An 11,054-nucleotide genomic window follows, 5' to 3' on the forward strand; every position below is an offset into this window, starting at 1 on the left:
CAGCATGCCTCTCTTCCCTGAAGGAAGTACCAAACAGATAACTCACTTGAAGCCACACTAAAGAAGTAAGAAAAAGTAAAAATAAAAAATATAAAAGAGCCACATTATCCCCTGAGACTCCCTAATAGCATGAAAGTGATCTGTGTGCCTTTACGTGACACCATACGCTTTCATCTGCCTCTTTTAGAGGAAAGCCAAAAATCTGCTGTTCAGGAAGCTGCGATGGGACAAACAAAGCATGGAGTCCCTACGTGATATAGTCCAAGTCACCACAGCTCCTGCGGGCAGGCTATTAACTTTTCTCAGAACCCTAACTGATCTTACAACAGTCCCCTGATGAGTCATCAGAAAGCCTGCCCTAGGGACAGCTTCGTTCACATGCCTCCAAGTCCCTGCTCTAATAGTGTACTTTGGGTTCACTGACATGGATGGAATTTTTTTTTTCTAGGCCAGCCGGTCTGCCGGGGAGGAACACAGAGACCTTGTTACAAAGTCCTTTACTTCCATGATGTTTCTCGAAGACTGAACTTTGAGGAAGCCAGAGCAGCCTGCCGGAGGGATGGGGGCCAGCTAGTCAGCATTGAGTCTGAAGATGAACAGAGGCTGATAGAAAAGTTCATTGAAAACCTCCTGGCGTCTGATGGCGATTTCTGGATTGGGCTCCGGAGGCGTGAGGAGAAGCAAAGCAACAGCACAGCCTGCCAGGACCTTTACACTTGGATGGATGGCAGCGTATCAACATTCAGGTAAATGTGGAACCCAAGGTGGCTGACCCACTTGACATAATTCCAAAAGGTGGCAGGTTAGACCCATGGTGCCAGGTCAGTGAGGAGGAGGAGGCCAACCCAGGCAACAGTGTGAAGAGACAGCAGCAGAGTAGCGCTGACTAAAGCAACGTAGTGAATTGAAGGTGATGAGTCAGCCTTGATCTGGGCCCAGCTCTTATCCAAAGAACTCTCTTCTGGAGGGTGTGGCCCCAAAGCGTTGTTCCAATGGCATGCAATGCTTCCGGTCAATCATTCTGGCTCCCTGGCTTTTCAGACTAGAGCTCCAGTGAGAGATGGAAGGTCTATGGGGCTAAGACTGAAGGTAGATTTCCAGACCACAGGGAATCATAATGATGGGCAAGAAATCAGAGACAAGATCTAATTCTATGGATTGGGCAAGAGAGGGCTTAAGGGAGCCTGCAGTTTATAGAACCTTCCTAAACCCATGCCCTCCCCTGGCACCATGGTGTTGCCATCGCCTCCACCCCCATCCCAAGAAATGCAGTGACATGGACAAACATAAAAAAAAATATCAAATTAAAAGGTAGACATAAGACTGGAAAAAATTGTAGAAAATTTAACTAAGAGTATATTTTTATGAGTTTATATAAAAGTCAATAAAACACTGAAAGTTTACATTTATAATAATTAAAGCATAATATGCTACTTAGACCAGACAGTTGAACGACCTTCCAGACGTCATTCCAGACATCCTTCCCGAAAAAGCCACGGTGGTGGGGTCGAGGCAGAGGCAGTTAGAGGTGATCAGGCAGGCAAGCGAGCAGTTAGGGGCAATCAGACAAGCAGGCAGAGTGTTTAGGGGTGATCAGGCAGGCAGGCGAGTGGTTAGGGGTGATCAGACAGGCAGGCAGGCGAGAATTTAGGAGGCAGTGGTCCCAGTTTGTGAGAGGGTGCAGGCTGGGCTGAGGGACACCCCCCTCCCATGCACGAATTTTGTGCACTGGGCCTCTAGTAAGTTAATAAAACCCCAAAAGATAAAGAGGCAAAGGACCTAAGCAAACATTTCAGAAAATACAAAGTCTAACTGGTAAACAATTATATGATAAAAATGTTTAAACTCATTATCAATAAAAAGAATGAAAGTTAAAATATATCTTCTTTACCCATTACATTTAAGACAGCATGTCAACATCTATCAAAGTCTACCGATTATACTGATCAGATCCACATCTTCATCTAAGACAGCAGTTCTCAATCTGTGGGTCTCGACCCCTTTGGAGGTCAAACGACCCTTTCACAGGGGTCGCCTAAGACCATCGGAAAACACATATATAATTACATATTGTTTATATATAAACACATATTGTTGACAGTAGCAAAATTACAGTTATGTGGGTGCCATACATATTTCTCTCTGCTCATAATGTGGAATAGCAGAAGTACTTCCTCCTCATGATTAGGCTGAGTTAACTCGTGGCAAGATAATCGTCTTCTTCTTACCTGCTGGTCCCTGGACACAGGGACCCCACAGTGCCCAGGTGGCAGCCAAAGCTCATAGTCCAATAAGGCTTTTGCTGTATCTTCTAATGGGTACCCTTTGGGTCCCAGGACCTTTACACTCACAAAGCCCAGCATTGCAGAGACAATAAGTATAAAATTCTCCAACTGGGCCACTACCAGTGATAGTAATCATATGGCCCACGTGGTAAGTCTCTTTGCACCACAGCCTAGACCTGCTTCAGGGTCCTTTTTGACTCTAGATCCCACTCAAAGCCAGCTGTCTTTTGTGTCAGCTGGTTTTTGGGCCCAAGCTGTATTTCCAGGTGTGAAATAAGCTTCTAGACCCCTAAGAGACCTACTAATGCCATGGTTCCTTCTTCAAGTTATTGCAAGATGCTTCAAATTACTGCTTTAAATCCTTTCATTTGAAAGGGATGTTCTGGCATTCCCTAGATCACTGGGAGCTGTTTCTATCCTTAGGCTCCCAGACCTATGTAGTCTTACTCTTGGGAACACAGGATGATACAAAGGTCATTGACTCAAAGTGTACGCTGCATCTTGGAGGATGATGCCCTGTTCTCACAAAGTATTGCCTCTAAGCTAGTGCTTCAAGCTTTGTTTTCAATGGCTCTTCCATAACTCTGTCAAGCTGGCAGCTTCAGGATAGTGAATATATGAGATGATTAGCAAATCCCATGGCGAGGTTCCTACTCCCACTTCTTTGCTATAAAGTAGATCGTGTGGTCTGATGAGATGTCACTTGGGGTACGGTGTTGGTAGATCAAATACTGTGTGTGTAACCCTTTGGATAGTGATGCTGACTAAGGCCCTGGGGCAGGAAAGGCAAACCCACACCCAGGCTGTGTGTCTATTCCTGTCAAAATGAGTCACTGGAAGGAGTCCATTGTAGTCAACTTGCTGGTCTCCTCGGGTTGGTACTCTCTCAGGGACTTAGCATTGGTCTCTATTGCCGGCAGGTTAGATGGTCCTTGGAGAGTGTGGACCGATACTGTTGAGCCCATGCAGTTCCCATCCCTGCCACCATGGCTACTCTAGTGTGTAGCTATTGCACCAGCACTGGGGCAGCTGACAACAGACCAGCTGACGTCAACTGGCCAAGTCATTTTGTATCCCTCGTTGTTAAGGGTCTCTTCCATGCTAGATACTTTCTGGTGGGCTTTAACATATAACAGAGTCTCATACTTTATGCCTATTCCCATATGTCTAGTCATAACACTCTATCCAATAGCTCCTTGTCCCCAATCTTCTACTCTTTCTCCTTTTAGAAAGCTTTTACCCCTGATCAGCTGGCCAAGCTCTCTGCCTTACCCCTGAGTCCTTCTCTCTTCTAACCTCCACTAACTACCAACAAAACTCTGGACATTGGGAGGATGTCCCCTTAACACTTGACCTTTCAAGACCACCTCTGAGTGGGGCTGTAGTGTAGCTGTTATCCATTTGGAGCTGTGCGCCATATTTGGCTGACTTATCCACAAACCAAGCTCAGGCTGCCTCTATCAGCTAGTTGACGCAAGGGATTCCCTTCTACAGCCATAGGTGTAAGCTGAGAAAGAGACACTAGTACAACAGTGGTAGATGTCATGGCAGTCTGCTCTGCTTATTCATACAGTGCTCTTTGCCCTACTCATACAATGCCCTTCAGTCATATGTATCTTCCGTCTATAATGGATTGATTCCAGGCCTGCCCGGCCTGTGACTATGTGTGTCTGACAGCGCTTCACTCATGATGGGCAAGTTGGATTGAATGATCTCTTGGTGCTCTTTTTATAGTAGCAAGCCAGGTGGTTCTTTCTCAGCTATAGATGACAGGCCTTGCTACAGAATCCTACGGGTTTGCCTTGTGATTCTCTCATTGGGGCTTGTCACAAATTCTACATGGCATTATTTTTCCCACCATTGATACCTCTAATAATAGGGTCTACTTGATCATATGGCCCAAGTGGTAAGTCTCTGCACCACAGCCTAGACCTGCTTCAGGGTCCTTTTTGGCTGTAGATCCCACTCAAAGCCAGCTGTCTTTTGCATCAGCTGGTTTGGGGGCCAGAGCTGTATTTCCAGGTGTGAAATATGCTTCTAGAACCCAAAGAGACCTACTAATGCCATGGTTCCTTCTTCAAGTTATTGCAAGATGCTTCAAATTACTGCTTTAAATCCTTTCATTTGAAAGGGATGTTCTGGCATTCCCTAGATCACTAGACACCTATACGTTTTCATGACGTGGCAGGTCCCTGAATCGTCATAAGGTTTAGCTCCAACCCATGGAGCACATGAATCTTACTAAGCCTCCATTTATTAGCTGTTTCTTGCTCATCTGCTTCACTCAGCATATCAGCAATGTAATGGGCTAGCATGATTTTCTGCAAGATGTCTGGGCTGCTCAGGTCTCTTCATGCCACATTAGGACAGAGGGCAGGAAAATTAGTGTAGCCCTGAGGGAAGACTAGAGTGTGTACTGTTGTCTATTCCAAATAAATACAAACTGTTTCTGATTCTTTCCCTGATAAAGATGAAAAAAAATGTGTTCACCAGATCTGCATACTAGGTACCAAGGGCATGTTAACCTGCTGTAGCAAAGTTACCACATACGGCAAAGCAGCTGCAATTGAGGCTTCCACTTGGTTCAGTTTACACTACTCCAGTCTTCTCCTTCAGGACCTGCCTGCTTTGTTGCAGACTAGTGAATTACACAGAGATGTGATGGGGAATACCATCCTTGCATTCTCTAAGTCTTTAGGGATGCCACTACTTTCTGTCATCTTCTCCTGGATAAGATATTGTGTTTACTTACTATCTTGAAGCGGGTTGGGAAGAGTGCAGTTTCAAAGGCTTCCACTTGACCTTCTCTGCTATGAAAGCCATAGGCTTTCAATTTGTAGATTTGGGGACTCGAAAATGAGCACTGGATGGGTCCCACTGTGAGCTGGTCCTGGGCCAGAATTTCACTTGATACCTGACCTCAGTATGCGCCCACTCTAATGTGCAGCCTTGGTGTCACTTCGAGTCTTTGGGCATCAATGTCGACTTGCACCTCGTGTCCAGCAGGCTCCATAATAGTTGGGTTTCCTCTTCTCCCAGTGCATGGCTACTTGAGTAAATGGCTGTAGGCCCCTTTGGGAGAACAGAGGAGATGATCACCACATGCACCTGCCATGGTGTTGCAGGGTCCTTCCTCCTTGGAACCTAGCCTCTCCTTCTATCAGAGAGGGCTCAGCTTGAAACCAGGTGTCAGGTATAACATTCCATCTAGTCTATCACCTGTGAGATGAAATAACACAAAGCCATAAGGCCAGTGGAAAGCCATAAGGCCAATGGCAAGTCAGTGTAGGAGGCCCACCCACAGAGTTGGAAAATGGCCTGGAGGTAACTAATGAGAAGCAGAGGATCCAGGCATAGTATCCAGCGGTGTTGCAATGCCAGCTATTGTCCAGGCTCATAAAACCCAGTGGGTGCAGCAAAGGGTCTTCCTTTTGGTGGATGGAATACAACACTGAGCAGAGCCATAATGGGGTGCTGTGAGGTGACCTGACTCATAGCTGTTTCCTAAGGAGAGGCTCTGATAAGGGTAGGCAGAGCCGCAGGGCCCAGTAATAATCTGAGCATCAGGGCAAGCTCTGAGTGCTGGAAGGGGACAGTTCAGGTGCGTAATTAGGTAGACTAGAGCCAGCCCATGGCCAGTGCATGGGGTGGGTGCTCAGAGCACTTCGACGCTTTGTGAAATCCAAAACCTGGCACCCACGTATCCAGCTGGATGGCAGTGCCATTTAATTCCAAGTAGCACTGGATAATGAAGCTGAGGCTGCTCATGCATCCTACCCAGGAGCCAGGGAGACCAAGACAAGAAAGCTAGCAGTGAAGGCCAACCCAGGGGCTCATCAGCCTGAGGAGCAGGAAACAACGGGAGACTATGTGGGCCCTCTGCTCTTGTCCCCACCCCCTCACCTGCTTTGACAGCCTCTATATTTTGGAAAGTCTTCCCAGGGCTGGAAAAGTCAGTTATGGCCAATTAAAAAGTGTGAGGAGATGGGAGGAGGACATGAGATGAGTCATGCCTCTTCTCAGCACATCTGACTTATAAAAGAAGAAAAACAAACCCAGTTATCGAAAAGCAAGCCATAAATAAGATTGTTCAGAATGGGCTGCTAGCTGTTTTTTTTCCCCATAATTACTTCGCAGAAATCATATGGTAATATATTCCTTCCTTCCTGCAAAAAGGTTGTGGCAAATGTCAGGTGATTGATTGTGCTGTCCATATTAGAAAGCCTGGCGGTACTTCAATTCCTCCCTTTTTCTGTATTGTGTTCTTGAAGCAGAGTCTTAAGTTCGTGGCTCAGTAGGATTTGATGGACAAACAAAGGCTTTGAAGGCTGCTGGTATTCTTCTCCAATTGCCTCCACTGTTGACCCCTTTCCTACAGGAACTGGTATGTGGATGAGCCTTCCTGTGGCAGCGAGGTCTGCGTAGTCATGTACCATCAGCCATCTGCACCCACCGGCATCGGGGGCCCCTATATGTTCCAGTGGAATGACGACCGATGCAACATGAAGAACAATTTCATTTGCAAATATTCCGATGGTAATGAACCTCTCCCAAGTTAGGTGGCTGAATCTCTCAACTTCCTCTCTCATTTCATGAGCAGCTTGCTGGTTCCAAGAATTTACTATGTGGTCTCCAAGAAAGTGTGTTGCACATGCCAGCAATGTGCAACATTGGGAATCCTTGGAAAGGGAAATGTAGAGAGCCTTCCTCCTTGAGGAATAGCACTAGCAAAGGAGAGGGGTATCGATGCTAAGAGAGGGATGAAGCAAAGAAAGGGTCTAATTTATGTACAATAAAGCAAGAATTATGAGAACTTCCGGAAACAAAAAGTTCTCTAAGTGGACACTTACAAATTCTTATTCTTTCCACATGTGATGTTGGCTGTAGGAGCTTGAAATAAAGAAGAAATATGAAAAGAAACTGGCCATTGTTCCTACAAGTCTTCTAACAGCCATGTGAGATTATTTTCTGGGGCTTTCAGGAAACAGAATTGTGACCCGAGGCAGTAGATGATAAAATACACCAATTTCTCTGGTTTAGGGCAAAGAGTAGACACATTGATGAGCTTGACCTCCCAGACCACCCTCTATATGTACCTTGCAAATGCAATGGGCACTTGCTCCTAGGTCTGTCAAGGGTTTGGACTCTAAGACTGTAGTCTCATTGTGCTGGAGTTTCCCACACGCCTCCATTATAACTGGCTTGGATCTAAACTTGAAGTGAGTTCTGATCTGTCCCTCAAGTTTCTCACCTCCATGAAGCCAACTGCTTGGCTCCAATTCTGTATCCTTTCCCGATAGGAGAATGACTTAGTTCTAGTTGGTTACTAAGTAATCCTATCATCTTTTAATTGTTTGAATTGGACTATGCTTTTTCTGCTAAAAGGTTTCTTTTCTTTCTTTCCACCCTCTCAAGTGAATTATGTTTCCCAGAAAGCTATTTCCCTAAGTCCCATGCAAAGTTGTCTTAGGCAGGTGACTGCAAAGTTGGAGGCTGTCTTAGCAGGTCACCTTTCAGAGCAATGAAAGCGCGCGCGCGCGAGAGAGAGAGAGAGAGAGAGAGAGAAAGATTAAAGAGAATAAGTAAATAAATGACATATGATAAGATTATAACATTTGGGTGGAGAATATATGAAAATTATTTGTACTATTCTTGCAAATTTTTATAAATCGGAAATTACTTCAAAATAATAAATTTTAAAAAATGATAATTTCCTCTGGGAACCTTCCAGGGCCCCTCAAACTAGGTTAGGTGATCCTCCCATGAGGATCATAGCTCCTCACACACCCATTACTTTAACGGCCTATTTACAAGTTTGGCTCCCTCCCTACATGTTTGGCATGAGGTCTGGAAATACACACGTTTGACCAAGTAATCCCTGCACTTGGTGGATTAGGGAAAGCTCACCCAGTGTGGTTCAGACAGGGTGGCACACCACTCCTTATGCCAGGGTGGCAAGGGACTGATTGAATAACATCCCAAACTGCATTTGACAACATGGCCACATAGAGCAGGGGGCATACTAGCCGGATCTGCTCACTTGATTACTTCCGGGCATGCTAAAGGCAGGGGCAAGTTCAGTGAAAACCAGAGACAATTCGTCACAGGCGATGCATTGCAGACACACTGCAGGACTGGAGCAAATGCTGCGTAAATATGCTGACTGCTGCAGGTTTGCACAGTGGATTAAACCACAGAAAGACAGGAAAATGAGCAGATCATGTAACGTTATTGAGTATACTTTGTATTATAATGTAACATTACAAAATTTTTAAAAATAGTTGTTAATATTAAAACATTTATTTTTATTTATCAATATCTATTAATATTGTCCTATATTTCCAAGGATGGGACTATTTCTCATTTGCTATTTCATCTTCATTACCTAGCACAGTTTGTCTCCTTATGATTTTAATTTTTATTTGAATTTATTGTTTCAAATCCCAGTTCAGCTATTACTTAATAGCTGAGGGATTTGGTCAAGTTATATAATCTCCCTGTACCTTGGCTTCCTCGTGTACGAAATCAGAGTAATAATAGCACCTACCTCATGAGGCCGTTTTCAGGATAAATTGTTTGTCTTAGAAAACACTTAGAACATGATGATATTTCTGTCAGATGACATGCACTGTATAAATGTTTTTTTAATAAATTAATGGATTTGAGTCATCTCTATAAATTCCTGAACTGATGAGAAGACGATTAAAAGTTTTCTCTCTGAATCACTTTGACATCCTGGCCTTAGGACTGTGAATTCTAAAATCTTGCCCTTGAGGACCCCACCCCCATGAGCCCCAGACCATCGGGTTGGCATCGGAGAGTGACTGCCAGAAGAGGGTACACACATTGGCCATAAGCTGTCTGTGCAACCTGACTTTCCTCAGGTTCTTTGAAATATGTCAAATGACTCAGTTCTAGACCACCAGCCTCTACCTCGGGGCTGGCCAGTAGACTACTTAGCCCCCCAACTAGTTCCACTGTGTGGAGATCATTGTCTCTTGCTTTCTAAAGCATCCCAATAGGAATTGTTAAGACGTCTTGGATTTTTTTAAAATAACCCAGGCCTGAGTGTAGTGGGGAAGGATTATTGCTGAAACTAGATTAGCCATATGTTGATAAGAATTGCAGCTAACGGTGGTACATAGAGGTTCATTATACCAGTCTTTCTATTTTTGTGTATATTTGGAAATCCTCATATTTAAAAATTTCAAAATACTTTTTAAAAAAGAAAAAAGTGCACAAGCAAAGCTGGGGGAGGGCTATTCTTCGTGCCCAAGTGATCCTATTGACTAACTTCATAACGAAGACCGTTTATTGGTGACTGAGTGAGCAAATAACTGGATGCCATGATCTGGCCAATTTCATTAAGGCAGCATGGAAATGTAGTTATTATTTTCATTTTTGTTTCTTTCTGCCACAGTGGAACCAACAGTTCCTTCTACGGGGCTGGGAGGTAAGCCTGTCTTTTGAGGTTTGGGCTAATTTGGGCTATTTCACAGCCCTTCTTCATAGGTTTAGAACTGTATGATCTTTAGTCCAGATTATTCAACAGAGAGATCATTGCTAACCCAGAACATTTAAACAGGTATATGCCATATCCAGCCATGGCGAGTCATGGAGAGTCTCGCTCTCTAACGTTGTCTGTTTTTCTCAAAGCTGAAAAGGAACCGTTGAAAACTGAGTTTGAGATGTTACTTGTCATGACTGACTATATGAAAGGAATAGCTCATCTGTTTAAACAAGTGGGCCAAACTGATCATGTTTGGCCCTAGAAATGAGTCATTGACTATTCCCCTTAGCACCTGCGTACAGTATGTGCCTTGATACCAAACACCTGCTGGTTGTTACAGTACGTGATTCTTGGAGCAAGAGTCTCACCAGAAAGAAAAAGACAGTTAAACCTCTATCCCAGCAAAGTCTACCCTTGTTCTCTAACGTTGTCTGTTTCTCTCAAAGCTGAAAAGGAACCGTTCAAAATTCAGTTTGAGATGTTACTTGTCATGACTGACAATATGAAAGGAATAGCTCATCTGTTTAAACAAATGGGCCAAACTGATCATGTTTGGCCCTAGAAATGAGTCATTGACTATTCCCCTTAGCACCTGCTTACAGTATGTGCCTTGATGCCAACCACCAGCTGGTTGTTACAGTACGTGATTCTTGGGGCAAGAGCCTCACCAGAAAGAAAAAGACAATTAAACCTCTATCCCAGCAAAGTCTACCCTTGTTCTGTGTCTATAAATGGCATAGGGCTGCCATTTTGGCACTCCCTACTGCCTTTTGGCACTCCACCTTGAACCTGGTAGGATTTCAGAGAGTATCTGTGTTTCGATGCCTTTCTCCAGGTTCTCAAGTTCATGTCTCTGTTTCCAGGTGAAAGGACAAAGCCAGCCACACCCATACTTCCAGAAAACACAGAGAAAGAAGATGTCAAAGAAACATTTAAAGAAAACAAAGGTATATACAGAACTCGCCTGGGAAAAATAGATAATGGGACTCCCTTGATCACACGTTACCCACAGTTACATTTCCTACTTTTTTTTCCATCCCATAGCTACCTAACAATGGAACTAGACAGGGCATTTGTGACTTTGCAAAAACTGCATCAAATGTTAGCTTTCATCAGTGAACTATGCTAATGGAGCTGTCCTAAGACAATAGGGGAAATTAGACTGCAGGGGAGGAAAAATCTGCATCAAGATGGAGCCTGGGGAACCACCCAGAAGTCCTGGGGCGGGTGATGGGGCAGAAACTGACAGAATGGATGTA

At 44.4% G+C, this 11,054-nt stretch overlaps 1 protein-coding gene across 3 annotated transcripts in view; it reads left to right on the top strand.

Annotated features, from left to right (window-relative positions):
- The first annotated feature begins 547 nt into the window (after positions 1–547).
- LAYN (layilin) overlaps positions 548–11,054 on the top strand; it is a 15,533-nt gene continuing 5,026 nt past the window's right edge. The window contains exons 1-3 of one of the 3 annotated variants that reach the window (XM_015571457.1): positions 548–746; positions 9,706–9,738; positions 10,659–10,742. In XM_015571457.1, the coding sequence (XP_015426943.1) occupies positions 641–746; positions 9,706–9,738; positions 10,659–10,742 (223 nt within the window). In that variant the 5' untranslated portion in view covers positions 548–640. Of the gene's footprint in view, positions 747–6,663; positions 6,822–9,705; positions 9,739–10,658; positions 10,743–11,054 lie in introns of all 3 variants that reach the window. The other 2 variants (XM_015571456.1, XM_015571458.1) reach the window with 2 other exon arrangements.

This window comes from Myotis davidii, unplaced genomic scaffold (genome assembly GCF_000327345.1).
Source record: "Myotis davidii unplaced genomic scaffold, ASM32734v1 scaffold8, whole genome shotgun sequence".
Taxonomy (NCBI): Eukaryota; Metazoa; Chordata; class Mammalia; order Chiroptera; family Vespertilionidae; genus Myotis; species Myotis davidii.